This window comes from Drosophila gunungcola, unplaced genomic scaffold (assembly GCF_025200985.1).
Source record: "Drosophila gunungcola strain Sukarami unplaced genomic scaffold, Dgunungcola_SK_2 000091F, whole genome shotgun sequence".
Classification (NCBI taxonomy): domain Eukaryota; kingdom Metazoa; phylum Arthropoda; class Insecta; order Diptera; family Drosophilidae; genus Drosophila; species Drosophila gunungcola.
Window position 1 is genome coordinate 155596 of NW_026453253.1, and position 22812 is coordinate 178407.

The 22812-nt window shown below is 39.5% G+C and overlaps 4 protein-coding genes, 1 non-coding gene and 1 pseudogene across 6 annotated transcripts; 4 read left to right on the forward strand and 2 right to left on the reverse strand.

Annotated features, from left to right (window-relative positions):
- The first annotated feature begins 1532 nt into the window (after positions 1-1532).
- On the forward strand, positions 1533-9666 carry LOC128265087 (CKLF-like MARVEL transmembrane domain-containing protein 3). The gene is made up of 3 exons (XM_053000901.1): positions 1533-2010; positions 8006-8173; positions 8580-9666. Exons 1-3 carry the CDS (start codon positions 1849-1851, stop codon positions 8775-8777), a joined length of 528 nt encoding a protein of 175 aa, XP_052856861.1. The 5' UTR covers positions 1533-1848; the 3' UTR covers positions 8778-9666.
- Positions 8894-11392, reverse strand: LOC128265085 (ADP,ATP carrier protein). Its single transcript, XM_053000898.1, has 3 exons — positions 10813-11392; positions 10610-10737; positions 8894-10327 (listed from the first exon to the last, which is right to left on the reverse strand). The coding sequence occupies exons 1-3, from the start codon at positions 11128-11130 to the stop codon at positions 9853-9855; spliced, it is 921 nt and encodes a 306-aa protein (XP_052856858.1). The 5' UTR covers positions 11131-11392; the 3' UTR covers positions 8894-9852.
- Positions 11393-12059: 667 nt separating this feature from the next.
- LOC128265086 (ADP,ATP carrier protein) lies at positions 12060-18116 on the reverse strand. 2 transcript variants are annotated; one of them, XM_053000899.1, is made up of 4 exons: positions 17958-18116; positions 13419-13719; positions 13221-13348; positions 12060-13147 (listed from the first exon to the last, which is right to left on the reverse strand). In XM_053000899.1, the coding sequence occupies exons 2-4, from the start codon at positions 13713-13715 to the stop codon at positions 12673-12675; spliced, it is 900 nt and encodes a 299-aa protein (XP_052856859.1). In that variant the 5' UTR covers positions 13716-13719; positions 17958-18116; the 3' UTR covers positions 12060-12672. The 2 variants fall into 2 exon arrangements, with proteins under 2 accessions (XP_052856859.1, XP_052856860.1); XM_053000900.1 differs by lacking the exon at positions 17958-18116 and adding an exon at positions 15397-15555.
- A 1101-nt stretch (positions 18117-19217) lies between these two features.
- On the forward strand, positions 19218-20185 carry LOC128265084 (zinc finger protein 547-like; annotated as a pseudogene).
- Positions 20186-21034: 849 nt separating this feature from the next.
- Positions 21035-22534, forward strand: LOC128265063 (40S ribosomal protein SA). Its single transcript, XM_053000853.1, has 3 exons — positions 21035-21166; positions 21395-21637; positions 21872-22534. The coding sequence occupies exons 2-3, from the start codon at positions 21419-21421 to the stop codon at positions 22463-22465; spliced, it is 813 nt and encodes a 270-aa protein (XP_052856813.1). The 5' UTR covers positions 21035-21166; positions 21395-21418; the 3' UTR covers positions 22466-22534.
- On the forward strand, positions 21744-21823 carry LOC128265088 (small nucleolar RNA snoM1). The gene has a single exon (XR_008268800.1). It is a non-coding gene; the product is annotated as a small nucleolar RNA snoM1 (small nucleolar RNA).
- Positions 22535-22812: the final 278 nt, after the last annotated feature.

Sequence of the window (22812 nt, forward strand, 5' to 3'; positions counted from 1 at the left end):
TCATCTAGCGTTTTGTTTTACTTTCATGGCAAAAAGGAAATGAGACAGAAATCTGTAAAACACGCCTAATTAGTTTTACACTTAATTTTGGGAGAAAAATAATAGATTAAAATTAAAATAATTTTTTTTGATTTTTAGCCTTTTGACTTCACATTGCAAAAATTAAACCCTTACTTTTATTGTTAACATGGTTTAATTGCAACTATGTCTCAAAGTTTTCGCAAAAATTACTTATACGTAAAAATAAAAAAATATTTAAATGGTATAAGGGTTAACAACTTGGTATATCGTAAAGGGCATTTTTTTTCTTAAATTGTTTTCTGATATATCAAAAATAAATCAAAGCGCATATTATAAGGGAATTTTGCATACAAATTTGGAACACCTTAATAAACATATAGGTATAAAGTATTTTTATTTTAAAAAGAAAAAGATATATGTTTTGTATAAAAGCGTTAAGCTCTGGATAGGGTCAGTATTAAAGTTAACAAAATCTCTTCGAAAACGAACACTGATCTAATGATCTTTCAGTAATTGACCACTGTACACCGCACTTGCCACCCACTGATGCCACAACATCCACAATACGCTCCACAGTTAAGAAATTCCAATCAGACGCGACCCACGGCCGCTGCAGCGCGGCAGCCATAAAAGTCGAATCAGAACGCTAAACCAAACCAGTTGCGAATGTCGAACAGTGGGCGTCCAGAAAGACAGAGAGGGGCGAAACAGAAAGAGATGGCCATCGAATCTTGAAAATGCAATGAACACTGGACCAGATTGTTGTTTTAAAAATTTGTAGTTTTTAAACAGCCCAAAAACAAAAAAAAATTCAATTAAAGAAAATATTAAAACAATTATAACAACAACAACGTTATTTGCGTGCTTGGTAAACAAGGTTTAAATTTGAGTAACTTTTATTAAAATCCTTTTTTTTTTCTTCCAAAACAAAAATCACTTATAAATGCATTCCTGACCTGCCATTTTTAATTTTTTATTAATAACTTCATTAAAAATTATAACTTTTCAGTAATTAAAAAAATTGAGGGCTTTAAATTTGATACAAAAAATAATAATGGTTCTTCTTTTTTTGGTTAAAAAAAATTATGCACTAAGTCTTATAAAATTAGTAAAAAATAATGATTTTCATTTAAGAAAATAGTAGAAATAGTAGAAAATTTAAACTTAAACATTTCCAAGTAATTTTTATTATAAAACTTATAATGATTACGGTTCCTGATAAATATTAAATATTTGAACTTTGTCCCAAAAAAATACGGCAATGTGGCCCATTGTGCAGTGTCTAAGAATCGGCGGCGGTGGCGCAGGCGCAGCAAACTAGTTTGTCTGCGAGGGGGTGGGGATGGAGGTGGGCGGTGGGCTGTGAGCTGTGGTTTGGCGCAGGGGCGTCGTTAAAGGGCGCGCGCAACTAACTAACTAGCTAACCAAGTGGGAGAGCGAGCGAGAGCGCGCGTGAGTGAGTGAGCGGCGCTCACTAAAGTTAACCGTTAGCTTGCAGCAGCGGCGCAGCCAGCGTTTCGCAGTTCAGTCGACAAGCGACCGCCGTGGACAAAACAACGCCAGCAATCCGCAACGCATCGCACGGATAGCTATTATTGCCTTACTTCAGCAGATACACACATCCACACACAATTTATATTTGAAATTCAGAAGCGCGCTGAGATATAAATATATAGATATAGATATAGCCGCCGATCGACCAGTGGTTATTTTTTGTCTTATTTTATTGTGACAATCGCGAGACAAGTGTTTAAAAATAGTTGCCCAGAGCTCAACTCCCGCGCCAATAACTAAACAACAACAACAACAACAAAAAGCAGCAACAATATGGTCGAGACCGTGGTCAATATCGAGCGTACAACAACAACAACGACGAATGGCCCACCCGGTGGGGCAAATCCGACCGCCGATGGCGGTTTCGGGAGCGCCATCCGTCTCAACATCGACTATTTCCGCACCATCCCGGGCATTATCAAAATTGTCCAGTTTGTGAGTACCCAAAATAAATTGAAAACAAATTCTGAACTGGAAACTTTGATCTTAACAGAGAAATAATCTATATTTAACATTATTCACACTTTCAAAAAAAAAGTTTTTAATATATTATTATTATTATATTAAACACGATCCACATTTCTTTTTAGCAACACTGAAATCGTAGGAAAAAAATCCACTCAACCGCCAAATTTAAATGTGGTCATATTCAAGATTCCAAAAGTTTCGAGAGCATATATTTTTCAAATTTTAAAAAGATGATAGTGCTATCTTAAATCTTTTTAATGGGTTGAACTATGACACAAAAAGTTGCTAAATTTATGTTAGTTGATAAACAACACATACCAAAAAATGTATTTTGAGTGTTTGTGACCTATGTACATAAAGTTACAATGTCTAATGGTAAAAAATTTAGCCGGCTAAACATATCAACACATGCCGGAAGAACTATATTCTATTAATATTATATTAATACGATAAAAATGTAGCTTGAGTTTATTTTTAATCCACATACCCCAAATAACTATTCATTATTTCGTTTGTAATCTTAGTTTTCTGAAATGAAGCAATAACTATAAAAACTTTAGAAGAGAAGAGGTTCAGAAAACAGTCACGAACTGTTATCGTCATAAATTGAACACTTATCTATATGTTGCGTTTGCCCACCATTCTATATCGAGATATCTTGGGGCTTAAGAAAGCCCAGTGTATTCAGTGCTAGAAATATATCAATAAGTGTGTATATGGCACATATAGGTATGTCAGGATCTCATTAAACTTAGGGCGGATAAGATAGGGGGAGACAGCTTTTGGGAACTGCAAACATGTGAGCCCAATGCCATGTGGTCAATTGGGCCCCCACTCTAAGACCCCTGCACAAATTTTGAGGAGAAGTTAACAGACGAAATACTCCATTTGGCCTGGTATTTGGAGCTTTGATTTTTCCCACAGCCGCAATGGGCACAAATGAAGTCGTGTGGGCACTGCATTTACGCCAACACATAATACTCGCACTCGAACTCACAAGTGTTGATACACCGAAAAAAAAAAATGGACCATAAAAATCTTCTTCATAAGAAGAATTTTAGAGTATGAAAAGTAAACTCTTTATATTAAACCATAGGGTTAGAAAAGGGAAAAAAACAAGTATCTTTTCAAAGTAGCAAAATTAAACTTTCGAAATTTCAATAATAGCTCAGAAATAAAATGGAAACACCTCGGCTTAAAAATTTAAAAAAAAAAACAAAGAATTGAATTTAATTGAAAACATAACTTCATAAAGTCTTTAGTTTACTTATAATACAACTCTAACCTAATTTAATCCATGAGTTTTTAATTTGTGTGTACTTCTACGAGTTTCACATGCTGAGTTTTGAGCATACCATAATCCTATATAACATATCCACCATATTTAGCATTCTGTTTAGGGACAAGTTTGAAGGATTCAGGCGCCGACAACTGCTGGGGCGCACACATGAAAAATGCATTATTAACTGTCCGTCGGTTGTCATAAAAAATCAATAGTGAATATAATTGGGGCGAGGAATATGGTAAGGGGGCGAAATTGCTGATATGATTACCATCGCAATAAACTGTTGGGTTATTAAGTGTTATTTATTGATTTTCTGCTCCGACAAGCTCCGATTATATTCTTTGATATTCCTGCAGTCCTCGAAGGGTTTTTTAACTCACACTGATTTGGCTAAAACGAAACTAACCACTTATCTCTTTGCAAGTGAATTGATGTCACAAATGGCCGTTTATATTTTTGGTTTCTGGTTTTCTTTGTGTCTGTCAAATGGGATTTTTGTGGCCACTAATCTTATCGGTCGCCTTTTGGCGATAGTCTGCTGATAGTCTCAGCGGAATATAAATATGTAAAAGTGCTTCACTTAACGTGGCCACAAAAAAACACAGGGCCATATATGCACCTGCGTAGTTCCCAACTGAAATCGAGAGGTCTTAACCCTCTAAATAAATAATTTAAGCTAATTAAATGGTTAAGTCATTTAAAACCCTATGAACTTTAAATATTAAATATTCTTTTCCCACAAACATCCTGTAACTAGAAGTTTTGGTTTTAGTTTAAAAACAACAAATATACATATTATACAATTATTTTGACTCAATTTCGTTTGTTTATTAAATAATTATAAAATCATATTACTGCAAAATGTGTTAGTATTTTGGTTACATTAAAATAATATATCTTAAGACTTGTGAAAAATAAATATATACAAACAAAAAATATAGCTTTTAATTTTTTTTTTTTTTTTTTTCAAACACATTCAAACTACTCAAAGTGCTTTTGGTTTACCATGGGTTAACCGAACGTGACTCATTTTGCCCGAATTTCGCGCATAGATGGAAAACTGGCTAATCGGCTGTTACTCATACGCCCCGTTATCCGCGTGAGGTGGGCGATAATGAGGCGACCACCTGTGCGAGTCCATGGGAAAGTTGAGGAAAATTCGGGGGTGACGAGGAAGATTCGGTAGCCATCGTTTGCGATAAGGCAATTGATGCCTGACACCTGACTGCTAGTTTGCCCCGGGGCCATTACTCATCCGCCCCTTAGTCCAGTATCATTACACTTTCTCAGGACTTGCAATCCAATTCGGCCTATCTTATCGTACTGCCCCGGGCAATTAGCATTTTGGACCCAACTTATGTATAAAGTAGATCGGGCATATATAAGTTTTTGCATTCCATGGCCAAGTTTGCTCTATATATACACATAAATATACACATACAACAAAATATATGCAAATCGGAACAAGCACGATTTATTATTAAGTTTTGTTGGTCTTGGTCCCTGCCTTTGAGAATTTTTTATAATAGCAATTACGTAAGATATTTTGGAAGCTGCCAAAGCTGCGCATACCCAGCAACATTGTTTGGCATTATTGTCGTGGATTTTAATTTTAATGTTCTCGCCAATAGCGGAAATTATGACACACATTCTGTGTCGTTCAAGAAATTTTGTACCAGAAAGTAATTTCGCCTTAGACAGTTGCTGCTGTTTGTTGGCGGATTGGAGAATGCGATCGATCGTTACGGCATCCATTCTTTTATGGGCACAAACAGTGCGTTCCATATACGTAAGCCGATTGGTCTTTGACTGATAGCAAAGGTCTGAAAGACGTAGGAGTATATTATAATTTAATATACGCTTAAGAAATATTGTAGCCTCTCGGGAAAATAGATTTCAAATTTGTATTAATCTATTTAGGTCACATGCCTAGGGCATACCTTTTAAGTATTTATTAAAAAATAAAGTGATTTCCAAATTTATTTACCTTACAAACTTTTACTCATTAGCTTGAATTTGTATCTCCTGGATTTTAAATACTTAGTTACAAATCTACATTATTAATGGTTTTACAGCATTGAAACGCACTGTACTAAGTGCACAATGCTATGCAAATACATGTTTGTATATTGTGTATTTGTGTACATTTAAGGTAATTGACGCTGACTAAGTGCACTGCGCTGAGAAAAGTGAGCTCATCTTTTAAGCTACGTCTTGGCCCGGTTAACAGGTTGCTAACGAGCAAGTTGCACGGAAAGGGACCGCTATATATAGAGCTCTATATATGATATATATTATATGATTTTGCAAAGCATATCATGAATTTATTTACCATTTGGCCACTGAACTGCGTTTATCTATATTGAGCAATCATAGCTATCTCTATTGTTTAACCCATTGCACAGAACAAATATTTATGTCGTGGACTTTTTTAAATTAAACCTGATTCAACACAAGAATGTGCGTTGACCCAATTGTGACCCCCCAATACCAGATTTTAGCTATTTCTTAGCAAGTTAGCTTAAACTTACGTCGGGTATACAAAAGATAAAAACTATAAAAGAATGCAAAAAAAAAAAAATGTAAGAATAAAAATGTTTTTTTTTTGTTTAATTATTAGGTTTAAATCGATCTTGTATGTCTGAAACTTCTGTGGCTTCCATTGAAATTCACAGAAAAAAAAACTGAAACTGATACACTGAAAAAAAATCATAGTGACGAATGTTCGAAATTAAAATTATAACACAAAACTATAATTAAAAACGTGTCACTTTCGAAATTTCACTACAAAGTAAAGGCTTTATATATTTTGGTATTGGATTTGTAGGGACCCAGACCGTATAAACGGAGGCCAAGATCTAGATCCAATTTCAGTGGCGTTTCGCGTCATTGATTGCGCAGAAAAAGTACATACATAATTATGCTGAAACCGTGATCGATATACTTTGATGCACCCTTTCATGCTCCACAAGGCAAATTGCTCGTTACTATATGTATTATACATATATATGGCCAAAGTGTATAACAAACCGCAGTTCTTATTCTTTTTCTTGCCGTTTGTCTTGGCTGTTGGAGCGTTACGAAATACATAAAAACTATGTATATAAGACTATGTGACCAACAGACCTCACCAGTAAAACACATATCTACGCCCATGTATATGCAAATCTTGTCGTTAATATATACACACACAAGTACACAAAAAAAAAGCATCTATAAATTATGTTTAGAAAAGTAAAAATTCGTATAATTCCGAGACCGATTTCTTTCTCTAATATTTGAAAAGTGACGCAAATTTGTGGGGCAGTGCGAACCAAAAAAAAAACAAAAAACACGAAGAACACCATTTGAAAAGTGTTCACTGCTGTCGCTGGGAATGCAATTCAAGATCAACAAATCGCTGACGGTTCAATCAACCTTTGATTTGCTGCTGCTGTTAGTTAATTGTTTGCCAGTTAGATGGCAAAAAAACAAAAGCCAAAAAAACAAAGGAGACAGCACAAACAAAAGCAAAAGCAACAGAAACAGAAACAACATGTCGCTTTTGGCTCGACTACCAACTTTCAGCTTTCACTTTTCGTGTACCTTTTGTTTTAGCCAAAACCAAATGCTCAAGTCGACTGCGCACCTGCTTGTTTTCATTTGTGTTTTTTTCTGTTTCTTTTGTTTTTCATATATTTTTTTGTCGCCAAAAGCTTATTGCCTTTTAATTGTACAAACAACCACGTCATCGGAGCATCAGTTGCAGTAGAATGTGTGTCATCACGACCTGTCATCCAGTATTTAGTTCCAAAGGTACTTAACCGACCAAATCACGATTAAATTTGGTTGAATTTCGGTAAGGTTCTGAACAAATTACTTAAACATAGTTATCTATAAAAATTGTTTGAATATATTGAGTCGTCGAAGCACATCGCTCAGTTCTAACAAATCTTGGACTTAAATTCATAGGAAATAATAATTAAACTCTCAAATAAAAAATCGTTAAAATAAACTAAATAAGATAAATTATAATTATTATGAAAAATGTTTGTACATTTGCTTTTTAGAGAATAATATTGTTAAGATATTGAAAAATTTATTTTTTATCAGATTAATAAAAGGCTATTAAACACTATGATGAAACGATGAGACCGAAATGGAACTAGGATCTTACTAGATCTCAACCTTTAGCTCTTTTTAATAACGAAGAATAACTAAATCGATTAGCTTTAATTTTTTGACTATTTAATTATGAAAAGTAAAGCGAATTGTTGCAGTCACAACTTCTTCGATCTCTTCTTCATAAGAACTAAAATAATGTTTGTATATGTGCAGAATTAATTTTTGAATTCACAGCCATTTCGTTCATAGCGTGGATTCAATTAAAGCTGACATCACGATTCGCCCAGTCAAGATTCAAAATGTGGCCTTGAAGAGGCGCCCATCAATTGGAGATCACGAACTGGGCGAGCATTGAGAAAAAACATTAAAAGTCCAGAACTAAAATTACTAGTATTTTTATTTTTTAACCATTTTTGTCAAACAAAAAAAGGGATGTAATATTCTTTCTCGGGGAGTTATTGTTTAGATTGGCTTGTATACTGTGTATTCGGAAACTTTGGGAAACTCTTGTACTTGAAAACTATTGATATTGTTACTCATGAACGCTTCCTCTTATCCTTTTTATATTCACAGGTACTGGGCATTATCTGCATGGCCCTGGCCTCTCCGCCCTTAACCTCGGCCACCTCGTTTTTTATGTTTGTGATCGTCATCTCGTTCATAATCACCATTCTGCTGATCGCGGCCTATTTCTTGGGTATTCGCGAGGCCCTTAACGTGGCCGTCAATTGGATATTCTCGGTGAGTGGGACTTATATGTATATATCTAGGATATACACTCAGGAAAAAATTCCTTAACATTGGGAAAAATTCTTTGATTTTAAGAAGTATTAAACTTAACACAGTCTTAACGATGGGCTTGCCTTATAGCCTTGGGTAATTTTTTCCTACTGACTACAATGTACTGAAAAGTTAATTTTAAAGGAATTATGTAGTTTTTATTTTTCTTAAAAAACTAAAACAGTATCAAAGGTTTTTGTTCTCAAAAACATTACAATTTTTCACTACTATTATTTTGAACGCAGCTTTAACATAGTAGGCTCATAATTTCGGCCATGTTTGGGTCATTGCTCCTTAAAGTAAATTAAGATTTCCTAAATCTAAGACAAGTATAGTTCTAATAGCCATCCATCTTAATCCCAAACAGGAGCTGCTCACCACCGCCGTGCTGACGCTGCTGTACTTCATCGGATTCATTGTCCAGCTGGCCAGATGGTCGGATGTCTCGGGCATGGGGGCCGGATCCAACACGGCCGCCGGAGTCTTCGGCCTTTTCAACTTCCTGGCCTACGCGGCGGGCACGTACTTCCTCTTCCTCGCCCACAGGTCCGGGGCCACCCACTAAGTCCTGCACACTCAAGGCTGGAGCTTAGCGTAGAATAATTTCTAATTGTTTACAGAATAAGTGCAGTTGTTCGCCTACTTGTATAGTTTCGCCTCTTAATTTTTTTTGTAAACGTATTCGTGTTTTTGTTGTTAATTTATGCGAGAGGACACATGCAAATCGACATGTCTTGATGTGTTTTTAATGTTATTTTAATGCCTAACTAACATTTAAGTTAAAACCAACCCGCACACAAACACATCTACGAGAAAGACTAGGGTGGACCCTCCAAAGAAATTGAAATTAGTACATAGCAGTCAAAGAAATAATTACTTTTTACATCTCAAATTTTGAAGATTAATAGAAAATATTTTGAGCGCGGAAAAATGCTTTTTTAACTACTAAATATTTTTTTCTGAAACTAAGTAAACCTAGCATAGTCCTACGAAAATTATTTCGGAAATATTGATTTCAGTCTTTAAAATTGAAAATGTTAAAATAGAGATGTCCATGAAATAATAATTTTATAAATCTTAGTTTTTAAAGATTAATAGATAATATCTAGAGGATGAAAAAGTATTGAATTAACTATTGAATGTTAAAATGAAACTAGGTAAAACAGTCCCACGAAAACTATTTCGAAAAACGTATTTTTTAGGTCTTTTTTTAACTTAACGACTTTTAAGACAATTGAAGAAATCGCAGTTTAAATCAGTTAACAAAAGTGCTAGCATTCTAGAATGATACAAATTTGTATCAAATACTTGGAGGATGTTTGCTTAAAGCGGCCCACCCTAGACAATAAACACATGCACAAAACAAAAAAAAAAACAAAACAGAAAAACGCGAAGAAAAAAAAACAAGAGCGCAACAAAGATTTAAGTTCAATAAATTATTTGTATTTTCTCAACCAATGCGAATACAAAATGAGAGGAGGAGGGGCAGTAGTGATCTTACCACCTGCCATCAAATCATTTTAATTTATTGGCGGCCCCAATCCTTCGCTGCAAAAGGGGAAGGGCATTCTGCCGGCGGGGCATCTTCGCTGGTGCGGCTCATCATGATGCAGAAGGTCGGCACAAAGGCTGCTTGGCTGCTAAAGGTACTTCTTCATCTCGTCGTAGATGGCGAGCACTAGGGCGCCGCCAGTGCCGCGGATGATATTCGATAGGGCGCCCTTGAAGAAGGCGCCGATGCCCTCCTGCTTGGCAATCACCACCCAGCAGTGGGCCGTGTTCTTGTAGATCATCTCGGACTTCTTCAGCCCCGACTGCATCATCATGCGCCGGCGCACGGTGTCGAAGGGGTAGGACGCAATGCCGGCCACGGTGGTCACCACCTGGGCAATCGCCCAGCTCACGTAGAACGGTGTGCTCTTGGGGTTCGGCAAGAAGTCGCGGCACGTGTCGTAGAAGCCGAAGTAGGCGGCCCGGTAGATGACGATGCCCTGCACCGAGACAATGAAGCCGCGGTACAGGCCAATGGGGCCGTCACTCTTCATCACCTTCATCAGGCAGTCGATCAGGCCGTTGAACTCCCGATTGCCACCCTTGCCCACGTCGGCGGCCAAGCTGTCGGCAAAAATATAAATAATTATTAAATTCATTTTGAGGCTTAATAATTTAATATATGCCTCAAAATAACTGATATCTAGCGAGAAAGGAAGTTATGGTTTCTGTTATTTAACGAACAAATGATGTTTGTTAAAGCAATTAAATCCCAATTAAAATAAATTTTTAATAAGGAAGACCCTTAAAATACTAATTAATTTGAAAATGATTTTTAGGGTATTAGGAGAAATAAAGTTGTGTAAAAGCTTGATTAATTTAATGAACAACTTCTCTGAAACTCACCGGGTTCGAGCGAAATCCAAAGGATATACAAAGCATAAAGATGTGGCACCTGCTGCACCGCCAGAGGCCAAATTACCAGCAAAGTGGCGCCAAAACTGCTTGTGCTTGTCCACGCCACCAAGGAAGACCTAAAGGGAAGGATATTTACATATAAATATATATATATACTGATCCAAGACCGACAAAGTCGCTGTAGAACTAACCGATTTGTACACATCCTTGAAGGCGAAGTTCAGGGCCTGTGTGGGGAAGTACCGGATCACGTTGGCCAAGTTGCCGCGCCAGAACGACGAGAATCCCTGCTCCTTGGGAATGCGAATGAAGCAGTCGACTATGCCCTTGTAGCGTTGGTCGGCCGCTATCTGCTTGGACACCTCCTGCACCTGCAGGATCAGCTTCACCCGCTCGATGGGCGCCACCGCAGTCTTGGCGATCGCCGCCGAAACGCCGCCCATCATGAAGTCCGTGAGGAAGCCCTTGAGGTCCTTGCTGTGACCGCCACCGCCGCCTTCGTCGCCCATATTGTTGGATTCACGGTTTGCTTTTACTTAAAACGATTTAGTTCAATATCAAAGTTGGAGGGTATAAAAAGGGTAAAATGTACGTAAAATATACGTTTTTTTCACAATTTATAATTTTGACTGAGCAACAAACGACAAGATCTAAACTGGCATAGGTCGACGAAGTTCTGAGCCGGATCAAATCGAAAACATGAGAAAGCATTGGCGCGGCCAACGTGGACTTAAAATTTTTCAAGTTTGAATTTTTATTGGAAACACCAAGCACATCAGACCCTTTATAAAGAAACTTAGTCATACTGTCTTAAAAAAAATAAACGGGGATGAAATATGCACTCGCTGATAAAACGTTTGAGCTTGTAAGACTATATTCATAAGATATTGGCTTTACTTTTGAATACTTCAATAATTATTCAACACGTTAATTTTCCTTTGCGAAAAAATAATATAATTTTCTTAATAAGGTTTTTCTAAGCGATTCTGTCTGTTGAATATTTAATGAATATAAATGATTGTTAAATCATAATTGTAAAAAATTTAATTCGACCCACAAGACGAAATATATCTCCAGATTGGCTTTTTATTGTACGTTTTACTGAAATTATTATAAAATGTTCTTTCTTCTAGTCAGGTGTTAAGCATTTGAAATCTTAATCTACTTTGTTGCATTAGTAGCATTATTATACATAGGTGTGCTTTTAGGCTCTCGTCCCAATCACTCTGTATGGAAACTAAACGATTTTGAACGACGGAATGTTGCATTTGGTTGCACAAGACCAAAACCACAATGTAAGTATGCTACTATTATTTCATAAATTTAAATAAAATTCACAATTTGACCGAGTTGTAGAACGAAGGAGAACACATTGCACAATACTCGCAGGCAAGTAGGATCCCTTGAACCAAAGCGCAGAAAGAAAAAACACACAACATTGTACTATTTTTATCAATTTTATATATTTTTAAACCCACCGAAGTTGAGTTTGTTTGTCGTGTCGGAGGCTAAAGAATCTACAGGTCTTCGGTCGATTCCTTGCCACTTATCGATTTAACACTGATTTGGCCGGGGAGATGTGGCGCGACCCAGCAGCATGATGGGATCTAGTAAATAGCCTAACCCAAACTTAACAATACTAATCAATATCGTCGCAATGTTCGTTCGTCTTTCAGTGTAGTGGGTTGTATCGCAGGTGCTGGCTGAGTCGTCTCCTCGTCTCCTAGCATTGCTCTGTGATAGTTGTTGTTCTATTGACTCTGGCCATCGTTCCGTAAATTAGTTCCCCGTTATTATTATAACTAATATAATTTCATAATTATATCAGGGGAGAGGGAGGAAGGAAGAGGGGGGGATCTTATTGCTTGCCGTTGTTCTTGGTAAGATTGTGTGTGTTGTTGGTTGCAGATCAAACTTTGCTGTTGCTGTTGCTTTAGCTGTTCTCTTTCAGTTATTTAACATAATTAGCTGGTAGTGTTTAGTTTTCTTGTTTGTTTTTGTTGTTGTATGTTGTTGTATTTTGCTGGTTTTGAATAATTTAATAATTTAATTTACAAGACCTTCTTGATCTCATCGTACAACACAAGCACGAAAGCGCCGCCAGTGCCTCTGAGAACGTTGGAGAAGGCTCCCTTGAAGAAGGCACCAGTGCCCTCCTGCTTGGCGATGGTGGCCCAGCAGTGCAGTGTGTTCTTGTAGATGATCTCGGTGGCCTTGCGACCCGACTGCATCATCATGCGACGACGCACGGTATCGAAGGGATAGGACACGATGCCAGCGACGGTTGTCACAACCTGGGCGATGGCCCAGCTGATGTAGATGGGTGTGTTCTTGGGGTCGGGCAGCATACCGCGGGCGGTATCGTAGAAGCCGAAGTAGGCGGCACGGTAGATGATGATGCCCTGCACGGACACACCGAAGCCGCGGTACAAGCCAACGATGCCGTCGCTCTTGAAGATCTTGGTCAAGCAGTTGCCCAGACCGGTGAATTCACGCTGGCCACCCTTGCCAGTATCAGCAGCCAAGCTGTTCGACAGAAAGAGATTGATTTTCGTTAATTTCCGCACAGTTTGTCCGTTTCTCTTCTGTTCCAACTTACCGAGTACGGGCAAAGTCCAAGGGGTAGACAAAGCACAGAGAGGTAGCACCAGCGGCACCACCGGAGGCCAAGTTGCCGGCGAAGTAGCGCCAGAACTGGGTGTTCTTGTCAACACCTCCCAGGAAGACCTACATATCGGTACAAGCGCGTTAGTTTTCGGCTCCAATTGCTATGCCAGCAACTCCCAGTTGAGCTCACCTGCTTGTACTTGTCCTTGAAGGCAAAGTTCAGAGCCTGGGTCGGGAAGTATCTGATGACGTTGGCCAAGTTACCGCGCCAGAACGACGAGAATCCCTGCTCCTTTGGAATGCGGATAAAGCAATCAACCATACCCTTGTACTGCTTGTCGGCACTGATTTGTTTCGAGATGTGCTGAACCTGCAGGAGCAGTTTCACACGCTCAATGGGGGCGACGGCGGTCTTGGAGACGGCTGCGGAGATGCCTCCGGCAGCGAAATCCTTGACGAATCCAACAGCATCAAAATCCTTGCCCATTTTGCTGTAAACACATCGCGCAATTGCCCAATACTCTCATTAGTCTTGCTCGGTCTCTTTCAGCCGTCGTTGGATGATTTGATTTATATGCTTTGATACCGGTGATGGTACTTCTGTGATGGGTGTGGATGATGATATCCCAATGGCATGCAGGTGGTGCTTGATATACGGATGGAATGCAGGAGGAGCCGCTCCCCATGCGTTGCATAATCTTACGGTTTACGATTTACGATTTACGATTTACGATTTACGTTTACAGTATGTATGGTAGATGTACGGTTCACTTTCTTTACACAGGTGCAGAAGGCACAATAGAAGAATAGCCCAAAGCCAAATGAAAATGTGAAAATTGTCAATGTTCTAAATAATTTGTGGGGATGCGATACACAAGCCGAAACCAAAAAAACATGCACTTGGATTAACACTAATTGGGTTAAATGTGAGTATGGAGTAAAATATAAAGATTTTAGCGTCAAATGAAAACTTATCGCGAAGTTGTTAAACATGCAGAAGAATGAAAACAAAAACTTAAGACTAAAATTGGTGATTTATTATATATTTGATGATTAATGGGGTGTCAGCATTTTGGTTACAACAAATAAACATAGTATTAGTATGGGTGCTAGCAGTCGCCGGCATAACTGGTTTTGAGAGAAAAAAAATTGAACATTAGCCGGTTAAATTTGCCACGTGGTTTGACTCCGAGCTTAGTAAATGAATGTTGTAGGAAATTTGTGCTTAGTTCTTAGCAGTTATAACAAAAGAGTTGAGTTGAGTTAACTTTTGCGGTCGGGAATAGCTAGGTACGTGGCATAAATTGCTTATCCAATTTATTTTATCTAGAATGGCATAAGTCATATGCAGTTCAAGTTGAATAAAACAACCTTTTACTGGTTTTCATTGAGTAATGTTTGAGATTGCATAATTGCCACACCACAGCACAAAAAACAAAAAATAAGAGTAGAACAGAATAGAACAGAAAAAGTTCAATGGAAAAGCCAGTATATGAACATTGGCGTGGGTGTGAGCAAGATGGCTATAGAGGCCACACTTTTTTGGCAGCTGGCATTCGCCATTGAAGCGTGTTTCGTTAATTTTAGAATTTTTCAAGAGCAGACCCCACTCTTCAAGAGCCGTGTGTGTTTCAATAAAATTCAGCGAAATTAAATTAGCATTCTATTGTCAATGGTTTATGTAACACACTTGGCGAAAAGAGAGCTTTGTTTCTCTTCGGTTTCGGCTCTCTTTCAAAACAACCGTTATCTAATCGGGTTAAACTTTTGATTGACTGGAAGAGAGCAAAGCTTTTGGCCAAGAGAAAAAGACGCGTGATGTAATAGCCATAGCCCCAGCTGGAAAAATTCTACAGCTGCACGTGGAAAGCTTCCACCGAAGGCCGAGTAGTAGTATCCAATCCAGGGTTATGTTTATTCTTAATTCATTGTTATTGATTGCATAAGAACGAAAAGCAGCACCGCACACCACAAAAAAAAAAACATTCAAGTTCAACTCTTATTGTTTTACATAACCAGGCAAATTCTTTTCATTGCTCTGGTTTAAGTTTCATTTGGTTTGATTTGAAAAAAAAGAACCACTTTTGTTTAAATGGGATGATGAATGCAGATGCATTTGCAGTTGTAGTAACTTCAATTGATTTTCAATTTGTTGTCGCCATACGTACTATTTGTATGTGTTTTATATCACAGCACAAAACCGAAAAAAAATTATCCTTATTCCCCTGGAAGTCAGAAGTCTGCACCGGACGGCAAGTGAATTGCTTGTGAAAGTTCCGTTCGCCGAAATCAACCAGCTAGCCTGCGCTGCCTCTGCCTGCGTCGGCGTCGACGTCGTCGTCGTCGTCATCGTCAAGTTCAGCAACAGTTGAGCGAAGGCGAGAGAGAGAGCTCTCACCGAGTGTGCGAAATGCGGAGAGCTCCATCTAGCGGTTGGCAACAGCAACAGCACGTGTGGGAGCGAGAGAGACACAGGGGCGGGGGCTGAGGCAGAGAAAGAGCGAGAGATCGCCGCTTATCAGTTGCTAAGAATTCAATGCCGTTTTTGTTGCATAAGAGGAAGTGTTGTACGAATGAGTACAAAAACTCATTAGAAAAGAAAACACTTTTTGTTTCATTTTGCCATGCCCAAAAATGCATATATGGCCAATTGTTTTTCATTTGCCCCTTTCGAGGTTTTCGGAGGCGCTTTCGAAATTCTTGCCAAAAAATAAAACACGCACAACATTTTACATTTGGCAAAGAGCCGAGTCAGCTGCGTAGCAGAGTTGCCAATTCAACTATTTAATAGCCAGAAGAGGATTGACCAAATGCAGAAGACAATACTTTAAAATCCTAAAGAATTTATATGGAAAAAATGCGACAAGGAAAAAATTAAAAAAACAAAATTGTGTTATGTTAAAAGCACAAATTTTGGGTTCCACTAGGCTGAAGGCATCTGAATAAGAAAACATTTTGAGTTGACACAAGTACACACAAAAAGACAAAACAGGGTAATGATTACATTACTTTAAGATCGAAAGCTATTTCTTTTCAGATAAGTGCTTTGAATAAAATCGTTTAGATTATTTTCAAGCTACATATTTTTGAATGCAGCTATTTTAAGCTATTTAGCTTCATTGTAAAAGATAGCGTAGGCAACACTGCTAGCATGTGACTTTGCTTTCTGACGTCCGTCTGCCGCTCTCTCGCTCTCTTCACTCGCCTCTCCCTATCTCTTTCGCGCACGCGGAAGCAGGGCGGCAGCTCGGAAAAAAAAGTGCGTGAAGCGATTAGATAAACACCGCTGCTAATACAAGTGTATTAGTGTACTTATTTATATAACTGTCTGTGACGCTTTTTCAAGGTCCCGCTATCGCTACAAAATTACATAAAAAAACAAAAGAGAAATACCGCTGGCCGGCTGCCCAAAATCAAAAATAAAAAGACCGAACAAATGTGCAGCGGAGTTGCTGCAAAAATGCTTAATTGCTAAAATTAAGCGACGGCCAAGTTTATAGTGCTCACTGTTCGCTTAGTGTGTGAATCCGATTTCCAAGACTAAACAAAAAAGGGTGAGCAATAAACAACATTCATGTTACTGAAAATTTCCGCTGAGGCGAGAAATGTGATGAGATCCGCCAGAGAGATGTAATAATAAACACTAATCACTAATCAGTGCAAAATGGCGCTAAAAGGCCACACAAAGGGGCAAAATAAACATAAAATCACATGAATACTAGACGCAGTTTAATGTTTGACGTCACAAGGGGTTAAATTCCTTTTAAGAAAAAAAAAAACAAATTTCAGGAACTGCGGGAAAAAAAACTTGATTTTAATTCGCGGGTTTTTCGCAAGAACTTTTTCTCTTTAAAAAATAAAGAAAGCAGGTCAGAAAAGAAAGGAGAGAAAAGAGAAATGGTTAAATTTTCTCTTAAGAAACAGAACATTTACATACATTCACACGCTCACAAACTCAGCTAAGCACTTGCACGCGCAGCTGGTGTCTGGCATAGGAGTGAGCGAGAGGGCGCTACTGGCACATGGAAATAATTTGCCATTGTGTTGGTTACTCTGACTAGGCAGTATAAGTCAATTTGCACACTTTTCACTAATAAATCGCCTGCATTTTCTTTAAAATGGTAAAAGCAAGCCAAATAAATTTTTTAGTGGGATAATTGACATTAAAAAAAAAAAACCCGCAATAGATTTGCAAATTTTTTGTACCGACGTTGCCGGCCTGCCAACTCGTGCCAATTGCATAAGTTGGCAGTTCCAGCGTGGTTGCAAAAAAAATTGGGCAAAAATGGGTGAAAAATTATGCAGCGTGGCTTTATTAATTTTTCTTATGATATTTATGATTTACTGTAATTAACAAAAATCATAGACCTGAGAAGGCCGTTTATACGGCCAGTTCGTTACGTGTTTTATTGAAGGCGTACATCTTTTCGGCACAATTACTTCGCCTGGTTATGTAAGCACTTTTCGGCTTTTTCCAAACTTATACATGGAGTTATTTTCGGTGCAGTCGAGCAGGACTGCGCATCCATACATAAAAAATTAGTTAAACCACCACCGACACAATAAAAAAAATTAGCACATTACATAACTACAGAATATAGCGCAAGGTGACGTGAAACAAAAAATCAATGGCAGAATTACGGGGCACACCATGCACTTATTATTCTCCGCCCTACTTAAAGCGGTTGGTGCCTCAAAAATGTGGTAAATATAGAAAATAGCACAATACCTTCAGTTGTTAACTTCTCACAAAAGTCACAGAATAAAAACTTCTTTTGCAGAATCAGACGAAGCCGCGTGCTCACTTGGCGAATGAAATTCGTGAAGTGCTAATGTGACCGTGGAAAAGTCACTAAAAGATCCAGGCGATATCTTTTTTAACAATTTTAAAATATACCATATATATTACAATTATACCAGAAATATACCACTAACTTGGTGTTTAAGTCTTTTACACCAATCGAAAAAAATTTCGTTGGTGGAAAAACTTAACTTTTCCAGTGTGGTCGAAGGTTGAGGATTCATCGCAACTTTTTCCCACCAGCTTGGAACTACTTTTTTAATTTTATTAACATTGTATATGTAATGTTATAATGATCAATGTAAAATATGAATTAAAATCTTTATAAATGTTTTCAGCTATATCGTGGGTCGCAATTAACGGGCGTATTCAGAAGAATAACATGGTTACTGATGGATCAGTAATCAGTGATCAAGTTAGTGCTGCTGAACGCTTATGATACATTATGCATTAATTAATTAATTTTTGCTTGTTTTGTTTGTTTTTCATTTATTGTTTGTATACATTCTGATTTTTCTTTTTTTTCTTATAGATATTTACACCATCGATATAGGCTAGCAGTTATGTATCATGTATCATAAAAAGGTAGCGTACTAATTTTTATTTTTTTTTTCGTAAGAAATCCATCAGTAATCAGTGATCATGTTGTTCTGCTGAATATGACCAACATAAGTGGTATTAAATGTATCGAAAATATTTAGTCGTGAATATTTAATTATTGTAGTCTGTATTTCAGATTTTTTTTTTTTGGGGTTGCTCTGCCAACTCTCACCTCAGTTGATTAAATTTTGTATTCTTTTGTATTCAGAGTACATCTGAGAAATCTGGCAGCACTTTGCAATTTTCTGGTATTTTGTGGAGACCCGATTTCAAATTCATATTTCAAGTACTGGCAGACTTCCAATATGCTCAACTTACATATATATCGTTAGATCTGTCTTTTCTTAATATTTTTGCAATTACCTTTTTGAAATTACGTGCCTAAATAACTAGAAAATTAAAAAGTCCACGCGTTTAAAATTCCATTGTTCCACAATAACCGCTAAATCACCGACGCTATTTTGACGCACATAAATGAAAAGCTCTGTGTTCCATATTCCACCATTCCCCAATTCCCGCTAAGTCACCGACGCTTATTTGAAACGTGTAATCTGGCAAGGAATTGTATGGAATTTTCGTACAGCCTGATCAAAGTGCAGATGCATATCTCAAACCCGGAAAAGGATACAAACGGCGGGTCCGCTGGAAAAAATCCTCGCCAAGCCCGTTTGCATCCAGGAGCACTTCTACGAATTGCCGAAATATATCTGCGTGGAGACCAAGTTTGTAAAAAAGAAATACGCGGTGGAGAACGGTTTACCGGTGAACGGACTCCAGGCTGCAATGACCAATGGTGGGGATTCGCATGGTGCACCAGAACCCGCACCGATGGATATGTTGAACGAAGCCATTGGGATGATTAAAAGTGAGTCCACAGTTCCTTGCCTGAAGGAGGAGGAGCCGATCACAAGGGATGTGGGCATCCAGTGTCGCCGGGATTCGGTGGAGTGGAATCTGCCCGAGGATCAGCCCAGGATGGCGGATATCTCGCCTATGTCAGCGCGAAGACCAGGATGCCCAATGGAATGTTGGAGTGCTAGGTCTGCGGCGATATAGCCACCACTTCGCTAGAGCACCAGGCCCACATGTCCCTGCACTTTGGCCCCAGTGCTCTGTGCTTTAGCTGTGGCCAGCAGCTAGACCACGTGAATCTAATGGGGCGCCACAGACTCAGTTGTCCCGCCCTGGCGCCCAGAAAGTCCACTATGCGCTTAAAGTGTCCGCATCCACTTTGCAATGCCATGAGTCACTCGAGGATGCAGTTGCACCAGCACCTGAAAAAGCACAGCGGCAGGAAGTGCTACCAATGCCTCCAGTGCAGACGTTTCTTCGAGTCCATCACCTCCTCTCTGATCCATCGAGAAGGGGACCAGGAGTGCTCGGAAGCGAAGTTGCTCACCCTCTTCCAAAGGCACAAGAAGCTGGGCAAAGGGAAATCAGATCCCAGACGTTGCACAGTTTGCTTGAAACGCTTTAGCTGCGAGTCAAATTGCATGCGGCACCAGAGGAAGTGCATCCTTGGACACCACAATCGTCTTTCTAAGACCGACTTCTAGGAGTAGCATGTACAATAACTTGACCGAACTGGCATTTACTAGCTTACAGAAATCGATAAATAAAGCGTTATGATTCAGTTTGTCCACTTCTGTCAGTGTAGCCTATTATTCCACCGGGATTTTGGGTATCTTGTAGATCAAGGTAATCAAGTCCACGGCGTTGTGCAGGTAATCCCGGCGGATCATTTCGCACTCAGTCCTTGGAGCCCATTCAGCTGGCGAAGATGCTTTAACAGGTGCATTTTCATTCAAAATAAGGAGTCTCAGGCTTCTAATTATGTTCAACAAATATTTTTATATTTTCTAAGTAATTGAGTTTTTTGCCTGAACGCAAACTATTCTTTTGGGAAACATTGTTTGCCTTCAAAACTAATGTTGTATCACAACATTTGTTGTAAATTTCGAAATCGATGTATAAACTAGTTTATTACATATATACATCGCAATAACAGGCTATAGTCATTTTTAAATTTTACAGCGTTGTAGCAGCGTATCCATAAATCATATTTAAAATATCAAAATCATTTTCCTCGGGTCTTTTCGAATTTTATAACCGTTATTTTGACCAGTGCTAACAAGCGTTAGTTTTTTTTCGTTGTGGCGACAGAGGAACAATGGAAATGGAACGTTGGGGCTGTTTTTATTTTTGCGCATTTTGAGGTAAACATTGCAATCCTTTCAACGTTAAAATCAGTGGGTTAAGCATATTTCAACAATTAGGTTTGCATATAACGTTTATGAGCAAGTGTGTAGTTTTTACCTAAAGAATATCAAGCAATTATTATATATAGTTGTCTCCTTCCGGGCTTCAATGGCCATTTAGTATTTTTTGTATGATGTGGTTTCAAAAGCGCAGTGTGACCGTGTCCGTGAGAAATACCACGATAGTATCGGACAAGCACCGGTTTTTCCATCGCCAACTTGGTCCCATTCCGGCCGTCCATTCGGCCATTTTTTCGAAACTCCCAGCGGCATCAAGACGTGAGTATTCCGAGAGTCCCAAATAGGCAGTGGTTCGAATCTAGATGGAGTGGAAGATGGTTGTCCTAAATCCAGGCAGCATTCATATGCCATCCGCTTCCAAGCGCCATGCACAAAGCAGGCACATCCAAACACTCCAGATGAATTGGAAAGCGTGCGCACGTGGGAAGCAAAAACCCCACCTTTGAGGTTATGGCGAAGCACTAACACGGGATTCTTGATCCACAGGTCCGTAACTCTTTCTACGTTAACATGTCGGGAGGCCTAGATATTCTGTCCCTCAAGGAGGACGACATCACCAAGATGTTGGTCGCGACCACCCACTTGGGTTCGGAGAACGTCAACTTCCAGATGGAGCAGTACGTGTACAAGCGCCGCGCCGATGGCGTTAACATCCTGAACCTGGGCAAGACCTGGGAGAAGCTGCAGCTGGCGGCCCGCGCCATCGTGGCCATCGACAACGCCTCGGATGTGAGTATAACAATATATACAGTGTCCATGTGTCCCGAGAGGAGACTCTCCGAAAGCGAAGGGCTTGGCTAACATGATGATTTTACTACTAATCTTTCGGGTATGAAATTCAATGATTTCAACTTCACCGCTGACCAGCCAAGCCTTACAGCCTTCGAGTGTTTGCCCATATATTATAATGTCCACCAGCCGGAGCTCCTTCTAATGAGCCATCTCTTCTTGCCCTTCCCGTAGGTCTTCGTCATCTCGTCGCGTCCCATTGGCCAGCGCGCTGTGTTGAAGTTCGCCAAGTACACGGACACCACTCCCATTGCCGGCCGCTTCACGCCCGGTGCCTTCACCAATCAGATCCAGCCCGCTTTCCGCGAGCCGCGTCTGCTGGTGGTGACCGACCCCAACACCGATCACCAGCCCATCATGGAGGCCAGCTACGTGAACATCCCCGTGATCGCCTTCACCAACACCGACTCGCCGCTGCGCTACATCGACATTGCCATTCCGTGCAACAACAAGTCGGCGCACTCCATCGGCCTGATGTGGTGGCTGTTGGCCCGCGAAGTGCTCCGCCTGCGCGGCACCATCTCGCGCAGCGTCGAGTGGCCCGTGGTCGTCGACCTGTTCTTCTACCGCGATCCCGAGGAGGCCGAGAAGGAGGAGGCCGCCGCCAAGGAGCTGCTGCCCCCGCCCAAGATTGAGGAGGCCGTCGACCACCCGGTCGAGGAGACCACCAACTGGGCCGATGAGGTGGCCGCCGAGACCGTCGGCGGAGTGGAGGACTGGAACGAGGACACCGTCAAGACCTCCTGGGGCAGCGACGGCCAGTTCTAAGGAATCCATTCGATTGTCGTTAGGCGCCTCTGTCGCGGCATAAATAAACATCTTATGTTTATATCTAAACCCCCACGTGTTTTAATTTCTATGCTGTATGCATGTGCTAATGTATTTATTGGAACTGCATTATGACTTGATCATTTCATGATCTTAAGCCTTTAATTTCACAAAGGAACTTACAGCACGCATGCATTTCCTGAATAGGAAGCATTGTAAAACAACGAGCAAATTGTTCATTTAACTTACTCCTGGTCAATTAATAAGATATTCACCTATATTTCCGTAAAAAGCTAAACAACTACAACTTGTGATCTAATGTGTTTCTTGGAATTTGCTCTTATTTC

Coding starts and splice junctions, on each gene's coding strand:
- LOC128265087 (XM_053000901.1), top strand. CDS start 1,849: ATGGTCGAGACCGTGGTCAATATCGAGCGTACAACAACAACAACGACG. Junction 2,011..8,005: donor TTATCAAAATTGTCCAGTTT/GTGAGTACCCAA, acceptor TTATATTCACAG/GTACTGGGCATTATCTGCAT. Junction 8,174..8,579: donor CCGTCAATTGGATATTCTCG/GTGAGTGGGACT, acceptor AATCCCAAACAG/GAGCTGCTCACCACCGCCGT.
- LOC128265085 (XM_053000898.1), bottom strand. CDS start 11,130: ATGGGCGACGAAGGCGGCGGTGGCGGTCACAGCAAGGACCTCAAGGGC. Junction 10,738..10,812: donor TCAAGGATGTGTACAAATCG/GTTAGTTCTACA, acceptor CCTTCCCTTTAG/GTCTTCCTTGGTGGCGTGGA. Junction 10,328..10,609: donor TTGGATTTCGCTCGAACCCG/GTGAGTTTCAGA, acceptor TTTTGCCGACAG/CTTGGCCGCCGACGTGGGCA.
- LOC128265086 (XM_053000899.1), bottom strand. CDS start 13,715: ATGGGCAAGGATTTTGATGCTGTTGGATTCGTCAAGGATTTCGCTGCC. Junction 13,349..13,418: donor TCAAGGACAAGTACAAGCAG/GTGAGCTCAACT, acceptor ACCGATATGTAG/GTCTTCCTGGGAGGTGTTGA. Junction 13,148..13,220: donor TTGGACTTTGCCCGTACTCG/GTAAGTTGGAAC, acceptor TCTGTCGAACAG/CTTGGCTGCTGATACTGGCA.
- LOC128265063 (XM_053000853.1), top strand. CDS start 21,419: ATGTCGGGAGGCCTAGATATTCTGTCCCTCAAGGAGGACGACATCACC. Junction 21,638..21,871: donor CCATCGACAACGCCTCGGAT/GTGAGTATAACA, acceptor CCCTTCCCGTAG/GTCTTCGTCATCTCGTCGCG.